Source organism: Solanum verrucosum, unplaced genomic scaffold (genome assembly GCF_900185275.1).
Source record: "Solanum verrucosum unplaced genomic scaffold, falcon-dt-bn FXZP01000180.1, whole genome shotgun sequence".
Lineage (NCBI taxonomy): Eukaryota > Viridiplantae > Streptophyta > Magnoliopsida > Solanales > Solanaceae > Solanum > Solanum verrucosum.
The window spans coordinates 2,552,868-2,574,276 of NW_026020402.1; the positions used below are offsets into that span (position 1 = coordinate 2,552,868).

The 21,409-nt window shown below is 33.7% G+C and overlaps 3 protein-coding genes and 1 non-coding gene across 4 annotated transcripts; 2 read left to right on the forward strand and 2 right to left on the reverse strand.

Annotated features, from left to right (window-relative positions):
• Window positions 1-78: 78 nt before the first annotated feature.
• On the reverse strand, window positions 79-6,224 carry LOC125840162 (cold-regulated 413 plasma membrane protein 2). Its single transcript, XM_049519126.1, has 4 exons — window positions 5,791-6,224; window positions 1,833-1,940; window positions 1,628-1,698; window positions 79-495 (listed from the first exon to the last, which is right to left on the reverse strand). Exons 1-4 carry the CDS (start codon window positions 5,964-5,966, stop codon window positions 242-244), a joined length of 609 nt encoding a protein of 202 aa, XP_049375083.1. The 5' UTR covers window positions 5,967-6,224; the 3' UTR covers window positions 79-241.
• A 4,368-nt stretch (window positions 6,225-10,592) lies between these two features.
• Window positions 10,593-10,678, forward strand: LOC125840276 (small nucleolar RNA SNOR75). Its single transcript, XR_007443725.1, has one exon. It is a non-coding gene; the product is annotated as a small nucleolar RNA SNOR75 (small nucleolar RNA).
• Window positions 10,679-15,158: 4,480 nt separating this feature from the next.
• LOC125840224 (oxygen-evolving enhancer protein 1, chloroplastic) lies at window positions 15,159-17,486 on the forward strand. The gene is made up of 2 exons (XM_049519185.1): window positions 15,159-15,546; window positions 16,569-17,486. The coding sequence occupies exons 1-2, from the start codon at window positions 15,313-15,315 to the stop codon at window positions 17,322-17,324; spliced, it is 990 nt and encodes a 329-aa protein (XP_049375142.1). The 5' UTR covers window positions 15,159-15,312; the 3' UTR covers window positions 17,325-17,486.
• Window positions 17,487-18,211: 725 nt separating this feature from the next.
• LOC125840225 (pentatricopeptide repeat-containing protein At1g20230-like) lies at window positions 18,212-20,379 on the reverse strand. The gene has a single exon (XM_049519186.1). It carries the CDS (start codon window positions 20,377-20,379, stop codon window positions 18,319-18,321), a length of 2,061 nt encoding a protein of 686 aa, XP_049375143.1. The 3' UTR covers window positions 18,212-18,318.
• Window positions 20,380-21,409: the final 1,030 nt, after the last annotated feature.

Below are 21,409 nucleotides of genomic sequence, written 5' to 3' on the forward strand. Positions count from 1 at the left end.
ATAAAAATAATACTATAATTGTCACCTTTCCAAGTTCATAGTTTGCAAGCGTGAAATGTGTGAAGAAAACTTTACAACTTAAATCCATCAACCATAAGTACTTTATATGTCAAAAGTACATAATCACATAACCAGAAATGTTTAAACAAAACCAAATCCATTTATTCAGAGGTCTGCTTGCAGCATTGAACATTGAAATTCGTGGACGAAACACACATATGACTGTTGCAGCTATAGTTCATCAAACGACTCCAAGTAGCAGAGCCCAGATTGGATAGACCAACAGAAGGATTATACCAACTGTGTTAGATATACCATTACTTTGTGTGAAGGAATTTCTGAATCCACCGGAGGCTCTGATGTGCTCTTGGAGGAGATAGCAGCCAATCAAAAGACATATTGCAGTGCCAATCCAACTGTCTCTGAGAGTGTGGGCAAAGAAGTTGGGTGCAACCACTAGGAGTAGGATTAATGAACCAGGCATTTCCAACCAGTCTGTATTTCATGGACAACAGCATTATAAAGGAGGATTAGCATATATAAAAGAACCATAGAGCAAGCATTAGTAGCGTAACTTAAGTAGATATGTTGGTACCATACTTTGAGGTAAATAGTTATACATAGGCAAACTTAGGATTAAAATTTAGTGTTGATTCTCCCACATCGGTTGCGGATGGGTGTTTGGTCTCCTTATATTTCGCCTTCATGTGTGTGTCAATGTGTCTATTTTTTAGAAGAATAGTATACGAGCCAGCTTAGACACACATCAACCATGTGTGTGTCAATGTGTCTATTATATAGAAGAACAGTATATGAGCCAGCTTGCACACATATCAACTAATCCATCGAGTACCTTTTGCCCTTCCTGACCACCAGGCCGTAGTCTTCCTAGTCTTTCCACCATCTATGATTAAGTCTAAGGGTGTAAATAGATTTGTTGGAGCTAATGCTCAATTGAATTTTATTTTTATGGGTGTTATTGTGCTAATGCAAAAAAATATCCAGGGGAAACTACATTAAGTTCATCATGAGAGCTCAAGGGAGTGAAGATATTATCACTATATGCAAATCGTGTTTTACCTTCAGAATAAATATAAAAGAATCTACCGAAGAAAGCAAAATCGCAATATCTAATCCTAGTGACTGTTCTCAGTTGGCAATGCTGCAACATCTTCAAAAACTTCTAGATTATCTCTAGAATTGCTAGTGAAGAACACGTCACATTCTCCATTGATAAACATGCATATAGTTACCGAAAGGCGAATGATGGTAGTATGAACGAACCAGTTGACAATTCTTGGTTTTGGTGGCTGGGCTAGTATTTCATCACTATGTGAAGCTCTGAGTTTCAATAAGTATACTCACAGAAACTTTTTGAGTTGAATATCTATGCAGCTTGAAAAATTTAAAGACATCTCTTCCGCGAACCATGACATGTCATGCTAATAATTGGGGAGCATATTACTTGCTGGAAAGTGTTTCCAGTTGTTTTTTTAATATTAAGAAACAGTTAACGGGAAAGGTAACAGAATCTTGGATTACAAGCAAAAGAACTTAATTTCTGAAAAATGAAAATAATAACCAATAGGTTACTTTCATCATATAAATCAAAAGCTAATGTTCATACCTGGAAAATGTCGTGGGAAGAAAAGCCTGAGTACTACTGCAACGAAAGCAATCCATTTCCCAACCTCGCCTCTGGAGATCAAAAACGATAATCGATTAACGAAGAAAAGAACCTCTTTGAATCAGGTAGCAACAAGTGATAAGAGAATATATTGGATGACACGAAGCAAGGAAAAACTAAATAGTAGCAAACAAGAGAAGTTTACCTGAAGAAGTGGAATAACACTGCAGGGAAACTGAAGAAAATATATGGGACTAGAAGTCCAGTCAGCATATTTGTTTTCCAGTTTGTCCGGTCCAGTATCAGCAAATAACTGCAGATGATATTTGCTCGAACGGTTATCAAAAAATCTAGATTCTAAACAAACCTGTTTGACTAAAAGCATTTAAAATTACTTGCTACCAGCAAACTGAGCACATTCCAGCAAGATGAATTATATTTCACCAGCTCCCTTAACAACATCAGAATATACTTATTCAATTGTTTCATCTAAAAGCTTAAAACAATATTCCTGTCATGTCATGTTCTCTAGAGGTTTTACACCATATCATGTATGAGGATGGGTTAGCTTTTTACACTGAATTTCCTGATGTCTTCCTCTGGGCATACTTAAATTAATTGGAATGATATTGCAATGTTATGGCATGTTAAACTGCTTCAACAAAACAAATGACTCCATATGCATGTAAAGGTGAATTCAAGATTTGCAGTTGCAATTTGGAGTTCCCCTGCACCCACTAAGATGTCAAGAGAAAGTCTTGGACTTCTCTATTGCATTTGGAAGGAGACCGAAGATAAGATTTTCTGATGCAGTGCGGTTATATTTTTATTTTTTTGATAACCGAGAAATCCGTCTGTGACCCGCCCTTTGGACCAATCACAGCCTTCAAAACTCGGTGGATAATGGGCCCGCCCCTCTACCATTCTCCACTTAAATACCGGGCTTCGTTTTGCATGGTGTGGGGCTTGAACCTGCGACCTAAGCCACAAATCCTCCACCTTTTGCCACTTGAGATAGGCCTTGGGGGCTGCAGTGCGATTATATTTAGGATGAAAAAGTTTGTCAAGAAATATGGGTCAACACTTGGGATGTCTCTTCTTATTTTAAATAGATAACAATTCTCTTGGACTTCCTCATGTATAGTCAAAGTAGATTACTTCTCTGGGATCTAAATGAAAGATACAACATAAAGGAAACAAAAATAGGAGGAAAGAAGAAGACTAGCAACCTTACTCTAAGGAAAATCTATAGGTGATGAGTTGGTATTAACTATTAACCTCTTCATAATATGTTAAAAAGGAAAGAAAATTGGTACAGGATCAGTAATGTAAAAGCAAAGCATTGAATTTGAAGGATTATGGATACAACGTCAAGCTTGATACCAAATTAGATCAGCTAAACAGGATGACCCCCAAAAATTAGGAAAAAGACGATATTCCACATTGCTGAAACTCAGTTCAAGATGTAACAAGTTCAAAAAGACCATTGAGTTGAAATATGGACACTAATATTATACAGCAAGTTTCATCCAGCCAGAGCAAAGTACAAATATTTAAACATGTAGGATCCATCCTACAACAATACACATACTGTTTGGCGGAGTGAAAATTTTTATCCACTCCTACTTCTTAATTAACTTTCCACAGCAAATGTGTCAATAAGGCATTCCAACATGTCTTATTATCTAGGATTTAATCTTCCTCTGTGGATTAGCATTGTTGTTGGTTTGCCAATGCAGGATACTCAGGTGTCAGCCAAGAAAATTCAATACATTAATTTTGCGGGAGCAAATTTCATATCCCTGATAATAACAGTGGAATATGCCTAATCTATTTCCAGGTTAGAAGTCTATACTTTCCAATTTGCTACAACTTCATGAGCTTTGCTAATATGATGCATTTTTCAACCAAGTCATGCCTTGTGGGTGATTGGTAACTGAATCAGTTGGTGTACCACATTATTGTAGACTTAAATGGCACTTGTTCTTTACTCAGTAGAAATTTTATGCTAGCAGCAGATTTGAATGCATTTCTCTTCCCTTTTCATTAGGTATATTTGATGTGTAATTAGCAGTGAACTAACGGACTCAATTGCTCATGGGGATAACTAAAGATCAACGATTCAAATTTCTTAAGGATAGGACAACCCCAACCTCCAATAGTCCCTAGAATCAGATTTATTGTCATTGCTGAAGCAACTCACCAGCCAAATTCCCACCAATAAGTTTCAGCACTGAAAACTTCTGAGTTCAACAGCAATGTTGGCTAACAGATCAAAATATTTCAAGCTACTGACTAACAAACTGAAAAGGGACATCTAAGATGATTAAATCCCCGCCAATCCCACTCCAAAACAGTGAAATGGGAGGGGTTAAAACATACTGTTATGTGCAGGCATTATCCCATCCAATCGCTAACTTCAGACATTTGGGTATGAAGTTAGGCTTCCCAGTCCCCCAACTTCAAATCTTTTGAAATAAACGTTTTCAACTTTAGACGAGCAATTCTCAACTTTAGTCTCGTGAGTCTGAAGTGATTATACTGTTGATAATATATCTATTTTAAAAGGATTAGTTAATGCCAAAGGTTGGCATCACGTGATGGCCTTAGGCCATTCACATGTAGTGACAATGTAATCACATAGCTTCACATATTATCTCATATTAGTATCCCATTTTCTCATTTCAAAACCCTCCTATATCTGCTTTAAGAGTTCACAGAGAAAAAGCAGAACGAAGAAATCAACTCAGTAGCTTAAAAGTCATTTTCCCATCTTGCTGGTTTGTAGTAAAAGTCATTCTGTTTTTTCCTGTGAACTCTTTTGCTAGCATATATAGGAGGTTTTTGAAATGAGAAAATAGAATACTAATATGAGATAGCATGTGAAGTCATGTGATTACATGTGAACGGCCTAAGGTCATCACGTGATGTGAACCTTCGACAACAAGTAATCCTTTTAAAATAGATATATTTTCAACAATTTTTTTATTGAGCTTAGAGAGCACCAGCTCATTATCCTTCCACATCACAAAGCGAGGACTATTTGTTGCTCTGTGAAACCAGTCTCACTCAATTTACCCCACTCTAAGAGCCAAGCAGCCCATACTTTCATTTGGACCACTTAACCCAACTCTGTGCTTGGATAGGGCAGGTCAGAGATTAGTCCACCAAGCCCAACCATCAAGCCCAACCATCAAGATCAGCCCAACATTCCACCACATTGTTACCCCCACTTAGGTTACAAGCTCACATTACAAGGCTCGGCTTTTAAAATAGACAAAACTTCATCATTGACCTTCAAAGCTAAGGAGATAGCTCTCAAGGCAAATCTTGTTTAATCCTAATATGAGATGTCATGTGAAGCCACATAATAACATTATCACTACATGTGAATGGCCTAAGGCCATCACATGATACCAACCTTTGGTAGCAAGTAATTCTTCTAGTCTTACTGCCAAAGATTGGCATCACGTGATGGCCTTAGGCCATTCATATGAAGTGACAATGCAAATGTTATCTCATATTAGCATCTCAGTTTCTCATTTCGAAAGCCCCATATTTGCCTTCATAAATTGAGCAGAAGAGTTCACAGAGAAAAAGAAAAACGGAGAAATCAACTTTGTAGCTTAAAAGCCATTTTCCTATCTTGTTGGTTTTGTAGTAATTAGATTTTGTTGTTCCTATTCCTTCTTTTATAGAGAAGTCTTTTTTGATCCCGGGGAAACATTTCACATCTCAAGAGCCTATTAGCTAATTAAGTTAACCACATAAAATATTTTCATCTTCTTTTAATTATACACATCAACCTTAACTAGAAAATTCTGGAGTATTATGGCTTATCGAGACAAATGCTAACTAACTGATTTATGCACTGCCCAAAACTTATTCCGAAATTTGAACCAAAAGTATCTAATTGGACTACTTTATCATTTGTTCAGGCGAGTGTCTAAATGAAACTTAACGGTGTTATCACTTTTCACCTCAAAATCAAAAGGAGACAATAACAAGCTATTCCAGGTCAAAAGTCCATTGAAAGAAAAAGAGAGAATCTAATCGCGTAAATCCCTTTCCCAGTTTCCACATTGTATTGTAATAGATATAAAAGAGAACTAAAATAAGGTTCCTTAAAATCAAAAAGGAGAAGGGAGTTTAGTGAACATTACATGGCAGCAAATGAGGCAAACCATTTGAGGAGAGAAGTACCAAATCCAAGACCACCAAGCTTAGTGGCATGGTCAAAGAGCTTCTTAGCAGCTAACTTTAGCTCACTCAGATCTTCATTAATCAATTTGTTAGTATCTTCATCAGTCTTCATAGCCAAATAATCCATCCTCCCCATTTTTCTTTCAACTCCTACTACTAGATCTGAAAAGAAATGCTAATCTCTTTATTCAATTCCCAATTATTGTGCCACTCTCCAGTCTGTCAAGTATTTGCTTATTTTTTTCCCAATATGAGATTGATATGGGTGTTAAATCTGTGATAATTGGACACGTGCCGCCTTACAAGTGCACTCAAATTTCGCCATTTTGACCGAAGTTAACGTAACTTGCTTACACGTTTCTGACAATACCGGATTTCACTCACTTCTCTGTCATCGCTGACTCAAAATTTAAGTTCCACTACCCCTAATGAATTCTTCGACCATCACCGACTTTTAAAAATTTAAAATACTTATTTTTTAAAGTTGATTAATTTGGTTTTAACTTATGGAGAAGCTTTTTTTTATAAGGTACTCCATCTGTTTCATTTTATAAGTTACATTTTTACTTTGCACTTATATTAAGAAATTATGTAACTTTACCCTTCTACTCTTATTTAATGTTTTCTTAAGTCAATTTTATTAATAAATGAAAAAATTAATTAATTATTCTATCAAGAGTATAATAAGCAAAATATGGTAATTTATGCATAAATTTTATAAAATGACAAGTATTGTGCTCCAACTATTTATAGAAAGGAATGACATATAAAATGGGACTGAGGGAGTATAAAATAGTACAGTAGCTTTTTTGTTCTAGTATAAAAAAAATTGCCATATAATTAAGTAAACTCTTGTATGGAAAAAGCATCTCATATTTATTTCATTTGCAATACACCATCTCTTGATCGATTATTAGCAAAAAAAAAACACTTTCTTATTTGTATTCTGGTTCTTGCCCTTCAACATCAAGATTGTTTTTTTCTTCGTTTAAATTAAGATATAATCATTCATTTATTTTTATTTTTTTGACTTGGACCAAAAGGAAATGATGTTTGATCGAACCAATAATTTACTTGTCTTTAACTCTTTTTTTCTTAATTTTTTAACTTCATTTGCACCTTCAAGATTCTTACGATAAATAATTTGACATCATGTGTGTGGCAGTGTGGGGATAGATAATTGTGATACAATATTATTTTATCAACACCACTAGGGGTGTACAAGACCGGATTGGTTCGGATTTTTCAAATATCAAATCAAATTATTTGAGTAAAAATTTTTGGATTTTTTTGGGTTTTTCAAACTCAGGTTGGTTCGGGTTTTTCAAATACTAAACCAAATCATTGTGTCAAATTTTTAAATTTATAAATCAAACCAAACTAATAAATCTTGGAAATTTTTTTTTAGATTTTTGGATTTTTTCGATAAAGTTTGCATACAAACATATAATTAACTTGTGCTCTAAATATTTCTTTAATCCAACCAAAATACATTTATCTAAAGTGTTTCTTAAGAAAATAACACAAAATATGAGATGAGTACTGATGACACTAAAATATTCAATAAAAATAATAATGAAATCATCATATAAAATAAATATTGCAAAGTCATAATGAAAATGATCATAATTTAAAAGTACTAAATCATGCTAAAATAAGTTTAATAAGTATTAGTTACATTACTGAATATTTAAGAAATATTAAAATTAGATTATGTATTTTAATTGTCTAAATCAATGTAAAACTAAAGAACAAATATTCATTATTATTGTCATTGTTAGTGTTGAATTGATTTTCTTTTTGCATTAATATTAATTTGATTTTGATTTAAGTTTTATTATATTTATCAACATGAACTATAATATTTATTGGACCATTCCGAATTTTAAGTTTTAAACTTGAAATAATATATTAAAAGATAAAAAGTATGAAATAGTATAAGAAATATTTTTATGTATAAAATAAAATTTTAAAATTACATATATAATGTCGGATTGATTTGGCCTTGGATTGGTTATTTTTAGTTAAAACCAAACCAACCCAAATATAATCGGGTTTTTATTTCCAATATCAAACCAAGTCAAACCAAATTACTAGTCAATTTTTTTTCGATTTAACTCAATTTACGATTTGATTCAATTTTCGATTCAATTTTGTACACTCCTAAACACCACCCTCAAAGGGGTGAACATCGTTGTCCAAGAGTGATAGAGATGTATCTGAGGAAAGGCTACATATTGGAAGAAGCCATGATTGGAATGATGACCGCACAATACACAATCATCACGAAGATGAGATGAATCGTTTAACTGCTTTCACATGTATGAAAACTTTATGGAATCTGGTCTATGCCATTTTTGAGATATATGTGGTCACAACATATGTATTTTAAAATAGGCCAAAAACATAAATAGATCTCTAAACTTGTTGATGTTTGCCCCTCAGGTACCTCAATTACGTTATTTTCCTATTGAATTCTTGAACCACCCATAATTTGTTCCTTTTAAACACTGTGGGCTTTGTGGCACAAAATTTTCGCAAATATTTTTGTTGATTGTGCGCGTGAGATCCACTTTTTCCACGTGGAAATTGCAACCAATCAAACTTCAATCCATTTACACGTCAGCGCCACGTAATCATTTCCCAAATCTAAAGCTCCTTCATTTTCCCCCAAAACACTTCTGACTTGCAGAAGAAGAAATCGATGAACAAGATAACTTCGACATTGAAACTGGATGATTAAGAAGAAATCAATGAAGAAGAGATATATTCTGATGGGCAACTCCAACTTAATGATGAAGAGAAAGAAAAGAGGAGAAATAAGAGAAAAAGCGGAGAAATTAGGGTTAAAAGGGGAAGAAGAGCGTTGGTGGGTGGTTCAGGGATCCACATCAGCGCCTTCAAAACGTCTTCACACGCTCAAGCGACGGGAGATCACATTTTGTGTGACATCAGCCCACAGTGTTTAAAAGGAACAAATTATGGATGGTTCAAGGATTCTATAGGAAAATGGCGTAGTTAAGATAACTAAGGGGAAAAACCCAACAAGTTTAGGGACATGTTTATGTGTTTGGCCTATAAAATATTATAAACCGATGTACATATGAAATGTGAAGGGAATCTGGCTATCTCAATTGTGATGTGTATGATTATTGTAATTTGTATTTATATGATTTCTAAAATTCCTTTGAACAAAAAAATAGAGGACAATATTGATTTGGATGTGGGAGAGGAAACGGGAAGAAAACACATTGAATCTATTGGGATGGTAATTCGAGCAGGGATTTTAATTTGAGTTTTGATCGAGGAGAAAATTTCGATCATAAAATATAGTAGAAAAATGTATTTATTTTAGTAGTTTTTTTTTTTTTTTTTAAAGATATACACTAGTTTGTAATATTATGAAGCTTATCATATTTTGGTCCGTTCAGATATGTCCAGATATATGTATCTCGAAATACATAGTCAAAATTAGATGTAATTAGTTTTAAATACACTATATAAGTGGATTCTCATGTATATAGGATACATAGACAAACCTTACTCATCTCCATTCCATCTCTCTCGTCGCTCTCATATCTCGCTCGCGTATTTGGCATCTCAAATATATGTATCTGGTATGGTTCATATGTATCTGCGATAAACAAACAAATCCCACTCGTCTTCCTCCTATTCTTGCTTCTCTCTCTCTCTCTATTTTAGTATATCTGTTAGCAAAAACACGTGTATCTAAGTTAATTTGACTTAAAATCTGCTATGAAATTATTAAGGGGAAATTATGTGAATAAACAAATATATACTAGTTAATTAGCTAACATATCTATAGTTTCCATTAATTACCACTCGTAACTTAACTTTAGCTATAATTATGTGCGACTCTCTCGTCTCTTCCTCTCTCTCGCTTCCATCCTCTCTTATACATATACAAGTATAATATGCATATACATATATAAATACAAATTGATATGATTGTATACAATTTATTTATTGATACAAATTGTATTTTGTTAATATTATTGTATTCAATGATATATATAAATACGATATATATATATATGCAGATATACAAATACAATCATTGATACATATGTATATCAGTTACATATATACAATTATCTGACAGATATACAAATACACTTCGTCTCTCTCCATTCTCTGTCCTCTCTCGCTCGTCTCTTTCCACTCTCTACCCTCTCTCCTCCCTCTTCCAATCTCACTCTCCAGATATACAAATACAATCATTGATACATATGTATACCAGTTACATATATACAATTATCTCACAAATATACAAATACCATTCACCTCTCTCCATTCTCTACCCTCTCTTGCTCGCCTTTCTGAATCTCACTCGCTTCTCTCCTCCCTCTAACATGTAGTTGAATCGTAATCAATAAACTATAGATATGAAACTTAATTAAGTTTATTTTAATGACTTTAATTATTAATGAGCTCCCATTATTAATTAGGGTAGAAATATCTATGTAATTTCTCCATAATAGAATGAGAAAGGCCCAGACAATAACAGCTACTAAATCTGGGCCCATATGAATTTTTGCAGCCCTTCTAAACCCTAACGCTAGACCCTGAAGTCACCCACCCCCTATAAAAACAACTGGTTCCTGATCAATCCGTTCATCTCTCATTTTGCTATGGCTGTTCTTGAGTCTGGGTCGATTTTCTACTAGTATTAAGTTTTCTTTCAAATTTCACTTGTCTTTTATTACTTTGATTTCGTCTTTTTGCTCTTGTTTTGGGATTTCCTCAGTGATGAATAACACAGATGACGAGTCTGATATCCATTCTTTTAAAAGTATGAAGACGAAACGAGGCATTTGTCTGAGAGGAACTCCAATCTAAATCACCTCTTTTTTTTTTTCGATCGAATTTTCCTTTGAAAACGAATCTGAATGGTTCATAATTTTCCTCATGTTTCTCATCTTCAAATTTACTTTTTCTTTTCAAGTTTAATCTGCTCTGCAGCATGGCAGATGTGTGATCTTTGATAGATCCAAATATTTGTTTTTAAAACATTTAAATGCTGTGATTTTGAACGTTTTTATTAGAAAAAAAATCCAATTGTTGAGATCCAAAAGAATCTGTTTTGGTACTTCTATTGGATGCTTAAACAAAAAATTCCAACAACGTTTTCATCTCTCAATTTATGTTTGAACCATTTGAATTTATTAATTTTGAAGTCTTTATTATTAAAAATTAGTTTGGTAAAATATATTTCAGGGCAATTTGTTTTAAATTAATAGAAATTTGTTTTAATTAATATGAAACAGAGGAACTGTGAATGTTAAGGTTCGCAGTTGAACTATTAGGGGTTGTTTGGTGTGATAGATAAAGAGAGTTAATCTCGAGATAATTTTTGAGCACCTTTTAATTCTTTGTTTGGTTGCACAATATGAGATAATTTATTTCAGGATTAATAATTAGTCTTGGAATAAGTTATTCCTATCTTTGAGTGAAATAGTAATAATGGAATAACTTATCCTGATATAAGATACTCCCTCCGTCCCTATTTACTTGTTCATATTTCCTTTTTTAGTTATCCCTATTTAGTTGTCCATTTTGACAAATCAAGAAAGGACAACAAATTTTTTCCTATTATACCCTTATTTACACTTTTTGAAAATTGTAAAAGTGTATGTTGTTTCCCTCCAATTTATTTCACTTTAATTCAAATAAGTGATTGTAATTTTGAAGTGAAAAGTTGTCATAAGGGTAAAATTGTAACTTCACTGTGCTAATCATTGTTGCCTTAATCTGTGTGTCATTTCTAAAGTGGACAACTAAAAAGGGACGGAGGGAGTAGATAAAATGACAAAAGTATCTCTTTAACTCTTTTTATACCTCATATTTTATATCCATATAAAATCATATATTATTTTAAATATCATGTATAATAATAGTTATGGCCTTCACTACTTTCATATATTTTTTTAAAAGTACACTATATAAATATAATTTTATTTATAAATTTATTTGACTAATTCTTATGTTTATTTATATTTTAATTTAATTTTCTTACTATCGAATTACATATTTTTAATTGTATGTTCTTTTAGCCACTTGAAAATTTATATTTTATATATCAATTAAAATGAGAGATAAAACGAAATGTTATGTTACTGAATACAAGCTTCTCGTGCAGTTTTCTCTGAAATTAGTTTATATTGATATTCTTTTTAGCTAGATCTTTTGTGTATTTTTTATTTTTTTTTATCTTATTTTCATCTCATGTACACTAATTTCGATAAGAATTCTATTGTTAGTTCACATAAATTTTGAAGGAAATAGTAATATGAAAGATGATTTAAAAATGAAGATAGCTTTAGTATTTTACAATTTAAGAATGATACGTGTTTAAATGAAGTAACATAAATAATAAATCATTTTGTACTTTTAACAAATTTAGATGAAAATTTTATTCTTAAATATATTTGGTACAATTATAGAAATGCACACACAAAAATATTTAAGCTAAATAAGACAAGAGTTTTATTTTTAAGAATAAATAACTATTGCTTGAAAAGAAAAAATATATATAAAAAAAACTAAATAGATTGAAGGGTATTTTTGTAAACAAATAATTTATTCTTAGAATTTATGTACCAAACGGTCAATAAGAAACAATTCTAGCATAATTTATTTCATCCTAACTTATCGTATTATAATTAATCCTATCATAATTTGTATTCAAATCAAACGACCCCTTAATATCATAGCTGATTAATTACTGCACACCAATGAGACTACTTGGATTCGAGTCATCAATTTTTTTAAAAATCCTTGCTTCTTGCTGTACCGAACACAGGAAACAAAAAATAGGCTTTAGTTGCTGATATGCTAGAACCTTTGTATTTGTTTCAAGTAACTTAATTTTAATTTTTCTTCAATGAAGCAAATAGACATTGACATGTACAATTTCAAGTAACTTAATTTTAATTTTTCTTCAAAGTAGCAAATAGACATTCACATGTACTTTGGGCTCGGAGATGGGGCTTTTTAACAAAATTGATTGACAATTGGTGAAGAAAGGCAAGGGCAGAAAGCACTCCCCTCTACTTTTGGCTGGCTGCCTCATTATTAAAAACCTTATATAAGAGACAAGATAGGAAAATAAATTGAAGGATAAGAAACTATATAGGATATCAGTGAAGTATAAGAGACAAGATAGGAAAATAAATCGAAGGATAAGAAATTATATACGAAATACTACGATTAGTATCTTACAATAAGTAAGATAACACTAGATTACCTACTAACTTTTTACCCTAAGTCGTTTGGTTTGAATACGAGTTATGATGGGATAAGTTATGTTGGGATAAGTTATGTTGGGATTAGTTATGATGGGATAAGTTGTCCTGGGATTATTTCTTATTGAGTGTTTGGTTTGTTATATTCAAAATAATATATATTGATAAATTTTAAGAACAAGTTGTTTGTTTACAAAATTACCCTTCACTTTATTTAAACTTTTTAAATTTTTCTTTGTGAGCTTTAGTTATTCATTTTTTAAAATAAAACTTTTATTTTTTTTAACTTAAATATTTTTGTTTATGTATTCCCATGATAAGTACCATGTGTATTTAAAAATATAACTTTTTTCTTATTTAGCTTAAAAATAGAACTTTCCTCTTAAGTTTATTAAAGAGAAGAAAATTTATGAGAAATCAAAATAAAATAAACATAAGAATTAGTCAAATAAATTCATAAATAAAAATTATATTTATATAGTATAATTTTTTAATAGAAAAATATGTATAATTATCATAAAAATAAGGAGTAGTAAATATTATTATACATGGTATTAAAAAAAATGTAAATATACATAAATGTAAAAAATGATATATAAAAAGGATTTAAAGGGACATATTTGTCATTTACCTATTCTATCTCGGGATAAGTTATCCCGGGATTACTATACCACCCATGGGGAGGGATAACTTATCCCGGTACTAATTATTAATCCCGGGATAAGTTATCCCGGACTTGCCAACCAAACAACATAATTTTTTTTTTATCCCATCACTATTTCCTTATCCCATCACTATTATTTCTAATCCCTCACACCAAACGAGCCCTAAGGTTATATCTTTGGTAAGTTGTCGTTGTGTCATATCTTATTTAATCATACTTCTCAATATTTTTTTCAAACTATCTCTACCTCTCTTAAAACCATCATATAGTCAACCCCCTATCACACAATTTTGCTTTGCGGCATTCATGCATTTCTTTTTCACATGCCCAAATTACTTTTTGAGCACTTCTATTTTATCTCAAATATCTTTATTTCAATCCCTATTTACCCAGATTCGCAAAACACCCCTACTCTGGTAACAAAAGAAATAAAATTAACAGAACGTTAGAACTAAAAAAGAGGGCAATTTTACCTAAATGTTAAAAGGCAACTGGAATCCAATATGTGCAAATTGCTGGGAGGGAAATTTAAACTATTCAATTAAATCAGTACTACTTTTAATTAATAACAATAACATATTTAGTGAGATTTCACGAGATTTAAAAAGGAAGTAGAGTGTATGCAGATTTTATTTCATACTTTATGTGAGGTAGAAAAACTATTTTCAATAGACCCATCTCAAGAAAATCATTTTCAAAACAGATTTGACAAACACAAAAATAAAACATGAAATTACGGTAGAAAACAGAAGTATTTTGATAATAGAAATAAGCAATAGAAACAATAATAGTAATACAATTGGGGAATAAGATAATAATGATACTGATAGAGGTACTCTTAGCTAGAACTATGTTCTCCCACAAAAAAGAGAAAAATCACTTGACTACCTACTCAATCTCTATCATAATCCTCATATATTATGCTGCCTCATGATTACGTTAAAAAGAAGGATCAAGGTTTAATAAGTGAAAGAAGAGCAAATTTAATCCATTTTTTTTAGCAAGTCATAGAACACCTTTTTACCCTTTTTCCACAATATATATTAAGTTGTCTCATCATTATGTTAAAAAGAAGGATCGAAGTTTAATAAATGAAAGAAGACCAAATTGAATCCATTTCCGATAAGTCATAGAACATTTTTGACCCCTTTTTTGCGATCTATATTATCTCAACAAATAATTAACCATGATCAACTTATATGATTTGGTGCAAATATGTGAGAGTAAATATTTCACAGGATTTTAGGTTCAAATAATGCAAAACGAAGTAGTCCACAAATTCCCTAGCAAAATTACAAAATGAATATCTTTATCCTAAACACTAACTTTGCCACGTTGCAAGCCACCAAATAAGAGGTATTAACTTAGGCAACCAATGAAAAAATAGGCCTTATCCTATCTCTTATCTTACTCACAGCAAAGCCACCAAAATAATTTGTCTACTCTCTCCAAAGTTCATACAAACCATTTCTTACTGCCACTCATCCATTTTCTAACAAAGCAGAAACAGAGAGGAACACAAGACATTTGATCAAGAAAAAAGGGGTAAAATTATGGCTGCCTCTCTACAAGCAGCTGCTACTCTTATGCAACCAACAAAGGTTGGTGCTAGAAACAACCTGCAGTTGAGGTCTGTTCAAAGTGTGAGCAAAGCATTTGGTGTTGAACAAGGTTCAGCCAGGCTTACTTGCTCTTTGCAAACTGAAATCAAGGAATTGGCTCAAAAATGTACTGATGCTGCCAAGATTGCTGGTTTTGCTCTTGCCACCTCTGCCCTCGTCGTCTCGGTAAGTTGCTTTTCTAATTCAATTCTTGCCTGCTTCATGTCTATATTTCCCATGTATCCAGTGTTGTTGCCTGCATAATACAGAGTCATATCTTATTCAACTAGGATCTTTCTAAACTAGTCCATCATATTATGTATACGATTCAACATGCCAGCTATTAAACAACTGACTATTAGGAATACAAGACAACCAATGAAAAATGTCGTGAGATCCCCCGCTCTGCAGGGGTGTATCTGCTGACTAGTTTAGATCACGAGGAGGCACAAAAGCAAGAAAGCCACTTTTAAACTATGAATGGATCAGTACTGTGAATAGGATAGGATGAAAGAGGAATTTCATTCATTATATGAACTGCCATATCCCTCTATCGTGTATGAAGTTTATGATTTCCTTTGGTGTATATCCAATCACCTAAATTTAAGATAATAAGAAACACTGTAACTGGACTAGAGATGAATGCTAACTTACCAGTATGACATACCGATAATTCTAAAAGCAGGTTAAACGTTCTTCAAGCTAGTAGGCCTCATATTCACTGTCATTTACCTTCTTTGAAATAACCATAACTAGTTAACTACCAAATATCTATATCAGGAGTAGAGGGCTTTTGATGTCTTTGAGAGTATGTAGAAATACTTTAGAAGGCTTCTTTACCATTGCCACCCATTTTATATCCTCACATTGCCACCTCCAAAACTAAGATCAGACTATCCAATCTCTTGTCAAAATTTCCTAGCTCATTTCTGGATGTTCATGCTGTCATCTGTATTTCAGGACAAGCATCAATAGTTCTATAAAGATCAACTAGTTTACAGATTCTGTCATACATACTCATATATATAAAATCTAATTTTCACTTATATTTTTATTTGGTATGATGATGACATGAGTTGAGCTTATATGGAGAAACATAGTCAATGAGAATTCATATAGCCGACCCCAACTTTTGGACTGAAGTGTAGTAGTTATTGTTCTTGTTTCTCATGCAAAAATTTCTAAAGTTTGTACACTTGGCTACACAGGGAGCAAATGCCGAAGGAGTTCCAAAACGTTTAACCTATGACGAAATCCAAAGCAAGACATACATGGAAGTAAAGGGAACTGGAACTGCTAACCAGTGCCCTACCATTGAAGGAGGTGTTGGCAGCTTTGCCTTCAAACCAGGCAAATACACAGCCAAGAAATTCTGCCTAGAGCCCACATCATTCACAGTCAAGGCAGAGGGTGTCAGCAAGAACTCAGCCCCAGACTTCCAAAAAACCAAGCTCATGACACGTTTAACCTACACTCTTGATGAGATTGAGGGACCATTCGAAGTGTCTCCTGATGGCACTGTTAAGTTTGAGGAGAAGGATGGAATTGATTATGCTGCTGTTACAGTTCAGCTTCCTGGTGGTGAGCGTGTGCCCTTCCTCTTTACTATCAAACAGCTTGTGGCAAGCGGCAAACCAGAAAGCTTTAGTGGTGAGTTCCTTGTGCCATCGTACAGAGGTTCATCCTTCCTTGACCCAAAGGGACGGGGTGGATCTACTGGCTATGACAACGCTGTTGCATTGCCTGCTGGAGGGAGAGGAGACGAGGAGGAGCTTCAGAAGGAGAACGTAAAGAACACTGCATCTTTAACAGGAAAGATCACCTTGAGTGTTACCCAGAGCAAACCAGAGACTGGTGAGGTCATTGGAGTATTTGAGAGCATCCAGCCATCTGATACTGATCTGGGGGCAAAGGTTCCCAAGGATGTCAAAATCCAGGGTATCTGGTATGCCCAACTTGAATGATGGAGAGTTCTAGAATGTGTGTATCATTTCTTGGTCTAAATTTTGTTGTAAGTTACAAGGTTAAACATTCTGTGACTCAATTTGGACAAGCATTGAAACAACTATCTTGCTGTATATTATCAAGCTCGAGTAATATTTCATGCTGATAGCCAGTTACAAACACTTCTAATGCTTGTATACGCCCAGGATAGAGTACAAAGTACTGTCATCATAGAAAGGAGCAAATTAATGACAATCCATACCCCTTAGACTCCACAATCATCAAAATTAGTGAATATGTTCAGCGAAGGTAAGCTCAATTAAGTATTTTTATGTTGTAAAGAGATTTCAAACCACAGAAAGGCTGATCCTTACCAGTATATATCTGATAAGTAACAAACAACTTAGTGTCCATAAATAGATCATGCAAGGGTAAAGCAGATGAAATTCACAACTACAGTAGAAATGGACAGACAGATGGAGAGAAATCACTTGATCAAGAGAAATGAACAAAGGAGCCAATATAAATGCTTACTCTTCCTTGGGTTCACTTAACCCGGTCAAGGTCCAATGAAGTAACAATCATCTTATTGTTTTCAATATTGACTTCCAAACATATAGAATTCGTATTCTAGTCCCAGGTATCAAACTGGCAGTAGAACCTTTCTTCTCTAGCTTAGGAGTTTGCCAATCTTAAAGGACAACCTTCAGATATATAATGAGGTGCCTGAAGGTGGTTAGAAGAGAATTGTTACATTTTTGCATACAGGGATAGGACATAGAACCTTTGTGTTGAGTATATCTCATGGAGCTTGTGCCAGCAAAAAATTCAAAATCGTTAGTTGCACCCACAAGCATGGTCACAGCGGATGACATCTGCAGACTTCTATTTTCCTTGGAGAAAAACAAAAAGAACCTTCTTCATAGTATTATCAGCTTAGTCCACCAAATATCCCTTAAAGAACGAATTACATTTGCAGCTTATCAAGTTTAATGCATGATGGCATTTGTTATTTCACCAAAAATCTCTACAGGAGCATAACCCATCTTTAAAATGGTGAAATCTTAGAGAATCTCTCACAATGATCTGCACCCCGACAATCTTAGCCAAATACTTAATGGCATTATGGCAATCTCCACAAATTCTCAAGTTTTTGAACACCGTAATGGATGATGCACCATCCAAATTAAGAATCCCAAAGGCAACAGCAAGCCTCTCGCTGTGATTGCACAAACTGTTTTCCTTCTCCTCTGCATCAAGATCTTGGCCAACAAGGTCTGTACAGGGTAAATACCCAGCTAACCTCATCTTTTCACCTACTTCAGTCAAAAAGCTGTAAATGACTGCAGTCTGAGCATTATTCTTGTCACCGACAACAAAAGTATGCACTTTGTCTTTCACTTGAATCCAACTACAACCAGGAACTTTCATAATTCCTCTTTCTCTCATCAATTTCCTAATTTCTGAGGCCTCCTCTCGTAATTTGGCAGCTTCATAGATATTGGACAATAAAACATAGTTTCCAGCGTTTTCTGGTTCAATCTCCAACAGTTGTTTTCCAGCAACTCGTGCCATTTCCACGTTCTTATATACTCTACATGCACCAAGCAATGCTCCCCAAGCACCAGCACTTGGTTTCATGGGCATGTTTTGGATGAAATTATATGCCTGTTCTAGGCGACCAGCACGGCTTAGAGCATCAACCATGCATGAATAATGTTCTGAATCAGGTTCAACTCCATGTTCCTTTCTCATTGCGTAAAAGATCACAAGGCCCTTGTCTACCAGCTGTGAATGGCTGCAACCCGATAAGACGCCAGTAAAGGTAACAGAGTTGGGTTTCACCCCTGAACTTACCATTTCACGGAAAAGCAACAAGGCTTCCTCTCCCTTCCCATGCATTGAATTTCCAATAATCATTGTATTCCAAGCAATAGTATCTTTTTTTGGCATCATATAGAAGATTCTGTTAGATAGTTCTAGGTCACCACATTTAGCATACATGAATACCAAAGCAGTGAAGACTGTCTCATCTTCCAAAAATAAATGTCGAAGGAGAAAACCATGAATCTCCTTCCCTCTTCTTATGCTTCCTAGATCTATACAATTATGTAATACACTGGTGATCGTGATTTTATTTGGTTTTACACCTGACTGCTGCATTTCATGAAGTATTTGAAGCGCCTTACCTGTTCTTCCACTTTGCATACACCCTCCAATAACAGAATTCCAGGAATCGTGATTCAGTTTGGTTCTTCCTTTTCGCAACTGATCAAAGATGCGAAGTGCTTTGTCACATTCCCCATTTGAGAAATATGCTGACATAATAACATTGCATAAAACATAGTCAAACTGACGCATACTATTAAATACCGTCTCTGCTTGTTTGATACTCGAACAACTAGCATACATGTCCACAAGAGCACTGCTAACATACACATTATCATGTATTCCATTTTTCACAATATACCCGTGAATCTCTCTACCCAAATTCAAACTTTTCAAATCTGAGCAGGCAGGAAGTACAGTAGACAATGTAATAGGATTAGGCCTCATCCCATTTAACCCCATTTCACGGAACATTATTATCGCCTCACTTGGAAGTTTACAATTAACATAGCAAGAACTCATCGACGTCCAAGAGATAACATCTTTAGCACTTAAATTATCAAAAACCTCTCTTGCACCTAGAGCATATTTACACTTTCCATACATATCAATTAGTGCATTTCCAAGGAGCAAATCAGCGCGATAACCATATCTAATTACATCTTCGTGAACACCTTTTGCCTTTATCAAGTTGCCCAAAGCAGCACAACCCTTGGTTACTGATAATAGTGCCAACTGATCAGGATGAACTTTCTTTTCTCGCAATTCGTCATAGACTTCCAATGCTTCTTTTGGAAATCCACTCCTCGTGTATGCGGTGATCAAGAGCGTCCAGGATCGAATATCTGGGTGGGGAATTTCATCAAACAGTTGACGGGCACGTCGTATATCTCCAGAAGGTCCAAGTGCACGCATAAACTGTGAGTTTGGATGTAGACCGAATCTTGACGGTAGCTTCGGCAGCATGTGCTTGTTCCTTGCTACCCTCGCAAAAGTGGATGCAGTAGTTTGTCCAAATATAAGAAAAAAGTACACACTTTCGTCACAGAACTTGGATGTAGCATTGCTTGCTCTCACTAATTTAAAATGTTTTCATCTTTAATTGCTTTTAGGAAAATTGTGCATACAAACTATTAATTTAAAATAAATATTATTGCTAAAGTTTTATTTAATTTTAATTCGTAGCAAATTTTTTGCCATTCGCTCTCCTCTGAATCTCGCTTGCCACTCTCAATTCTCCCCCTTGTCTCTCTCAATTTATACAAACACAAATATAAATTGTGTTTGTATTTATATAAAGCGAAAGAGATTATATACAAATACAAATACATATATCTCCGTCCTATACACTTATAGTTATACAAATACAATTTTTTCACTGCCCATTTCTCTCGCTTTATACAAACACAAATTATACAAGTACAATGTATAATTTGTGTTTGTATAAAGCGAGAGAGATTTGATATATTAATGCAAATGTTTGAACTCGATTCAATTGTATATTAATTCAATTCAATTCAATTGTATATGAATTCAAATTTTATGCAGATATACAAACATAATCATTGATACACATACATAATAGTTACATACATACAATTATCTAACCGATATACATATACAATTCACTTCTCTTCACTCTCCTGCTCGCATCTCTCCTTTCTCTCCCAATCTTGCTTGCCAGTCTAGCCTAACACATATAATATATACATATACAAACTCAATTTTCATACAAATCGCCGCAATTTTTATACAAACCCGCAATTTTATACAAATCCACATATAATATATACATATACAAACTCAATTTTCATACAAATCGCCGCAATTTTTATACAAACCCGCAATTTTATACAAATCAGATGCTCCATAGCAAACATAATTTGGCTATGGAGCGCAAAAATAGCAAAACCATACCTATAGAACGCTGATATGATTTTTATGTTTGTTATTCAAAATTTACTCTTTTTTTAATAGAATAAAAAATATACCTCTA

Bases quoted from the DNA above. Each gene is read 5' to 3' on its own strand.
- LOC125840225 (XM_049519186.1), bottom strand. From the start codon at position 20,379: ATGCTGCCGAAGCTACCGTCAAGATTCGGTCTACATCCAAACTCACAG.
- LOC125840162 (XM_049519126.1), bottom strand. From the start codon at position 5,966: ATGGGGAGGATGGATTATTTGGCTATGAAGACTGATGAAGATACTAAC. The intron at 1,941-5,790 runs GTAATGTTCACT...TATCATCTGCAG, and splicing joins TTTGCCTCATTTGCTGCCAT to TTATTTGCTGATACTGGACC. The intron at 1,699-1,832 runs GTAAACTTCTCT...TTTGATCTCCAG, and splicing joins GTGTTATTCCACTTCTTCAG to AGGCGAGGTTGGGAAATGGA.
- LOC125840224 (XM_049519185.1), top strand. From the start codon at position 15,313: ATGGCTGCCTCTCTACAAGCAGCTGCTACTCTTATGCAACCAACAAAG. The intron at 15,547-16,568 runs GTAAGTTGCTTT...TTGGCTACACAG, and splicing joins CCTCTGCCCTCGTCGTCTCG to GGAGCAAATGCCGAAGGAGT.